General features: G+C 38.4%; 1 protein-coding gene across 9 annotated transcripts in view; it reads left to right on the forward strand.

Moving 5' to 3' along the window:
- The window catches only part of Mia2 (MIA SH3 domain ER export factor 2), a 92881-nt gene extending 89122 nt beyond the window's left edge, over positions 1–3759 (forward strand). For all 9 annotated transcript variants that reach the window (XM_036205903.1, XM_036205904.1, XM_036205899.1 and 6 more), the window contains 2 exons: positions 2036–2237; positions 3223–3759. In XM_036205903.1, coding sequence (XP_036061796.1) covers positions 2036–2237; positions 3223–3386 — 366 coding nt within the window. In that variant the 3' untranslated portion in view covers positions 3387–3759. The remainder of the gene's footprint in view (positions 1–2035; positions 2238–3222) is intronic.
- The last annotated feature ends 2241 nt before the right edge of the window (positions 3760–6000 follow it).

A 6000-nucleotide genomic window follows, 5' to 3' on the forward strand; every position in this document is an offset into this window, starting at 1 on the left:
TACTAGAACAAAGCTAGAGCTAGTTTACATTGTGAATATCAAGATATTAATAAAATATACTTCTACTTAGCATTATCACTGTTTCATATCTGGTTTGTAACCTTTGGAGAAGTAGTACAAGTGACAAGCCAGGTTTTGATGATGCATGTAATCCTGGTATTTTGGCAGGCTGAGGCAAGACGATTTTGGGAATTCAAAGTCAGTGTGGGCTACATAAGGTGATCTTGTCAACAACAACAACAACAACAACAACGACAACGACAAACCCCAACAAATAATGGACTAGAGAAATGGCTTAGAGGTTAAGAGCACTGGCTGCTATGCTATGCCCTAACTTCTTTCCACTAGGTTTAACCTCAAAGGTTCTACCTCACCTCAAGTAGGGACTGAGAAGCCATGGGGGTAGCATTAAGATCCAAATAGTATGCCAGATGGTGGTGGCACACGCCTTTAATCCAAGCATTTGGGAGGCAGGCAGATCTCTGTGAGTTTGAGGCCAGCCGGTCTACAAAGTGAGTTCCAGGAAAGGCGCAAAGCTACACAGAGAAACCCTGTCTCGAAAACAACAAACAACAACAAAAAGATCCAAACAGTAAGAGAAGAGTAAGTACAAAAGGAGTGAGGTAGATGGGAACCAGGCATTAGCGACTTACAGTGAAGTGTTAAGGCGAGGGGCAGGTGGGTGTGGAGCTTTGGATACCAGCTAGAATTATGGGAGTCCATCACCTAGGCTTAAGCAGTAGCAGTAAGCCACAGCGGATTTTATATCCTCTGTTATTTCATTTTCTTCCCAGTTTATTTGGAACTGAACCCTTGTGTATGTTATTTCTTCTGTGAATATTTTTTATATGCATCTCTGAAAGATAAGGACTTAAAGGTGATCATGAGATATTATACTGAGTAGTTGCCTTTCACCAGATGTTCACACTGCGTGTATTTGTTTTCATATACACACATTTACAAACTCTGATGGTGATTGTTAATTGGCAACTTGATAGATTCTCAAATCACTTAGGAGATGAGCTTCAGGGTGAGCCTGTGGGGAATGATCTTGATTGTGTTCTTTGAGGTGGACCAACATGCTCACTGTGGGTGGCGCCATTCCCTGGCTGGAATCCTGGATTGTATAAGTGGAGAAAGGAAGCTGAACAGCAGCATCCACTCATAGGTCTCTGCTTTCTGATTGTGGGTGTGGTATAACCAGCTGATTCAAGCCCTATCCACCTGAACGTCTCTGCCAAGATCCTTGAAGTGTGCATCTGAATAAACCCTTTCTGCCTTAAGAAGTTGCTTTTGTCAAGGTGTTTTACCATAGAAGCAGAAGAGTAACTAAAATGATAATGTACATTTATGCATATGTGTTTAATATGTGTATATAAGTCTATATCATTGATTATTTTTGAAATGTCTGGTTAATTGCTTATAGTCTATAATGTCAGGACCCACAAAAGGTTCATGGGTTGTAGTTAGTCACTATGTACCTTAAGGATTTTTTTTTTTTTAGTCTTATTAAGTTCAACTTTCAATTTCTCCATTATTAAAAATAATTATTAAAAAAAAAAGAGATACCACTGGCTGCTCTGATAGAGGACCTGGGTTTGGTTCCCAGCACCCACGTGGTGGCTCACAACTATTTTTACCTCCATTCTCAAAAGATCTGAAGCCATGTTCTATTCTCCCAGAACACTGAATGTACATGCAGACATACATGCAGGCAAAACCCCCATACATGTGAAGTAAATACAACATATTAAAAGAAATGAGAGAAACCTGACAGCTCCCACTTTAGAATGGATTTTAAAGCTTCTTTACTAGCTGAACACAATTTCAGAGTTTCTTCCTTGAAATTTTATTTGAATCTTAAAATATATTTTATTTTTAAAGTATAATATTGATTTTGGCCATTTTGAGATTATCATATCCTAACATTTTCCTTTTGAGTGTGTATTTGATAGACTCGTGTTTTAGTGTGAGCTAGGTAGAGGAGCTGTGAATCCAGCCACTTTACTGACTGCTGACTGTCAATCTGCTCCAGAACTCAAAAGTGCCTGATTCTCCTGGTCATGGCTTCGTCCCTCCACCGGGTCCCCCAGTCCCCCCTGTGGACCCAAGGAGCCAGCTGATGGGAAGGGCCTGCCCCTTCCCCCCACCTTCTCCAAGAAACATCTATGGAGCTCCTCCAGATTATTATTCTCCACCTAACGACTTCCCTGGCCCACCACGTCTTCCATTCCCAGGTAGGCCTTTTTTAAGAGTCCATGAGTGTGTCAACATTTATCTGTGCTTTTCTTCAAGTTTGGTTCCTGCTGCTGTGATAAACACTGACCAGAACCAGCTTGAGGAGGAGAGGGTTTACATGGCTCACAGGTTACAGTCCAGCAACAAAGGAAGCCAAGGCTTCACCTTCATCCACCTTAGCTAATTTTGAATTTTAACTGTATTGTGATAGTTCAGAGAATCACTGAATGTATAAGCAGTTTTAAGATTAAAATTATGTGTATTTAATTTAATAGAAATGTAGTGTGTTCAATTATTAAAATACTTATATTTTAGTCAAGATTACTGACTAAAGTGTTTTAAAGTTTTTTTCATAAATAGTTCCCACCTGCTCATATTTATTTAAGATCATATTTAGTTATTTGTTGAACTTACTGAAATTCCTTCATACCCTTACATTTTAAAATGAAAATAATTTGTTGCTTTTACAGCACACTTTACCCTTTGAAACCACAGATTTCTACACAGTAAATCATGTTTTCAAGTACTACACAGGAACCAGCTTAGTTGTTCTAGGAAGCTGCTCTCTGATCTCATCTCTAGTTTTAAAGTTCTAGGTGAGTCAAAGGAATTTTGTTTGGTAAGTTTTAGGATGGTCCTTGGCACTGCAGGACATGTTCTTAGTAGAGTATCAGGTCGGAATCTGATCTGAATGCTAAGTTTGAAAATCTGACTACATTGAAAACCTGTTGTTTTTAAGTAAGCCTTGAGTGTATTGAGACCTTGTTAACTGCAAAGATAGGACCAACATACCTGAAATCGATATTCTTATTAATCCTATGTAGTTGAAGAAGTACATTTTTCAATGTCAAAATTAATTTGTGAGATCAAATATTCTGGTGTGTGTGTTTGAATATCAGAATAACTACCGGAGCTAGTGGTTTTTAACAAGTGTGTAGTCCGGGGTTTCAACTTCCAATGTCCTTTGCTAATCTCTTTGAACAGGGAGAAATGTGTACCCACCGAGGGGCTTTCCACCTTACCTTCCCCCAAGAGCTGGGTTCTTCCCCCCACCCCCACATCCTGAAAGTAGACGTGCGCTCCCTCCAGACTTGATTCCACCTTCAAAAGAACCTGCAGCCGAACCTCCAGAACCCCAGGAGACCTGACAGTGGTGCTGGTCCCTCAGCAGTCCTTTTCTTCATTTTCAGTTTAAGCAACTGCTATTACTTATGTGATTATATTTTTGCTCAAATTGAAGCTTAATGGAATTATAATTCTCAGGATAGTATTTTGTAAATAAATATGATTTAAATATGAATCTTATGAGTAAATTATTTCCATTTTATTTTATTCTGAATAGTATATTTTACTTTGATTACCTCATCCATAATTATGGTAGTTTTATATATGTAATCTTATAGTTGGGGATATCTTAAACTCAAAAGGCTGTGTCTTTATACCAGGAATGTGTTCACCGTGGTTGTAGACAAATGTAAAAGTAACTTTATGTACAATGAAATAAATTTTAATTGATTTAAAGTCTTGTTTGGCATTGCTAATAATAAAACCAGCCAGTTTCACATAAACATGGTTACATAAATTAATCTTTTTACCTGTACCAATAATTCAGTGGTTCAAAAGTAAAGCAGTTAGGGCTGCAGAGATGATGATGGCTCAGTGGTTATGAGTACTGGCTGCTCTTCCAGAGGACTTGGGTTTGGTTCCCAGAGTCCATATGGCAGTTCACAAGCCTCTGTAACTCCAGCTCTGGGTAATCCAATGGCCTCTGTGGCCTCCAGATGCACCAGGTATGCATGTAACGCACAGACATGCATGTAAACAAAACATCTGCACACATTAAATTATATTTTAAGAAAAGGTAAAATATTTTGTGGTCTTTCTGATTGATTATCTTATAAAATATGTATTCTTATAGTTAGATATGAATGACCCAAAATAAATTAATAAACTTTAAAAACTTAAATATAGAGATACATTTTAATATGTGTATCTATCTACTGTACTATCAGGACTCAGGAGTTCAAGGCCATACTAGTCTACAAAGTGAGTTCCAGCCAGAGCTGTTACACAGAGAACCCCTGCCCACCCCCTCCAAAAAAAAAAAAGAATTTCAAAGATTTCTACTGTGTAGTGTAAATAGATATTTCTTTGGGCTGCCTGCTCACAAATAATGACACAGAGACTTCTTTTTGAAACTGTGAAAGCTTGGCTGATAGCTTAGGCTTGTGGTTTAGCTAGCTCTTATAACTTAAATGAACCCATTTCTATTCATCTATGTGCTGCCACATTGCTTGTGGCTTGTTACCTCATCTTCTACATGACCTTCCTTTGCATCTCCTGGTGACTCCACCCTCTTCCCCGTGTCCTCTCTGCCCTGAAAATCCTGCCTAGCTACTGGCTGTTCAGCTTTTTATTAAACCAATCAGAATGACACATCTTCACAGTGTACAAAAAGATTATTTCACAACAATTTCCCTTTTAGTCTAAATAAAAAGGCAAGGTTTTAACTCTAATAAAGTAAACTATATATAATAAGAACAATCTTCAAGGAAGAATTACATTCGCAATGTTCAAACCATGTGCATTTGGCATATTTAGAGAAAATGATCCATTATCTATCCTATCTTGTTGAATTCAAAGTTTTATACCTAAACCATTTTTTATTATAACTTGTACTACATCCTAAAAATATCTTTGTAGACCTTAAATAAAACATGGCTTTAGAGAAACAACTTAAGCTTTTATGTTTTTTAACCTTATAACTTTACATCTCTTACATAAGTTCTTTTCTGAATTTGATAACAAGAGAAACTGTAAAACTATAAGTATCTAGTCTTCAGTCTCCATTAGAGACCCACGAAGGATAAAATTTTGAGTAAACAGGAAGTGCAGAAAATGTAACTTCCAAAACTAAGCAATGACAGAGATATCTGGCTGCCTTGGACAGTCACCTCAAGATCCTCTCTAATGTTGGGGCATCCAACTTCGGTCTACCGGCCTAAAATATCAGACTGTGATATTCTGTGAAGCAGGATTTTTGAAGGGTTGTCCTACCTTGTCTTGGCAAAGTTTGGCAGATGCTTTCTTTTGTGTCCTGCTTGTCCAATCTGGGCAGCATAATGTCAGCAATTGAGGCAAGGGCAGTTTCTTTGTCCAGTGGCTGACCTTACCACAAATGAAAGCAAACTCCATATGGAGGTTTTCTTTGATGTCCATCATCCTTTTATGAAGTAGATTGGTGCTGCCAGGAGCAGATGCGTGTGGTGATATTTTGTTTGTGCTCTAACATAAAGCTTGCAAGAAGATCAGAGGGTGGAGCTAGCCATTAGTTAACTATAGAGGTCTGGAGGTCTGTGTAGAAAGGAGACAGGAAATGATATGGCTCGGGGAGAGGAGCTTGACCCTTTTTGGTCTGAGGAGTCATGGAGATAAGAGGTGACTTTGGCTGCTCCTTCACTTCTCTGATCTTTCAGCATTTACCTTGATATCTGACCCTGGGTTTTTATTGTTAAGACCAATTAGAATTCATGCTACAGATACATCTCATGAAAAGACTTAGGTTATTAAAACATTTTAAATGCCATATTCTATAGGTCTTTGAAATGTTTGAAGACCATCTATTTAAAATATATCTTTGGCCAGACGGTGGTGGCACATGCCTTTAATCTCAGCACTCGGAAAGCAGAGCCAGGCGGATCTCTGAGTTTGAGGCCAGCCTGGACTACAGAGCGAGATCAGGACAGGCACCAAAACTATACA

Source organism: Onychomys torridus, chromosome 14 (assembly GCF_903995425.1).
Source record: "Onychomys torridus chromosome 14, mOncTor1.1, whole genome shotgun sequence".
In the NCBI taxonomy this organism is placed as follows: Eukaryota; Metazoa; Chordata; class Mammalia; order Rodentia; family Cricetidae; genus Onychomys; species Onychomys torridus.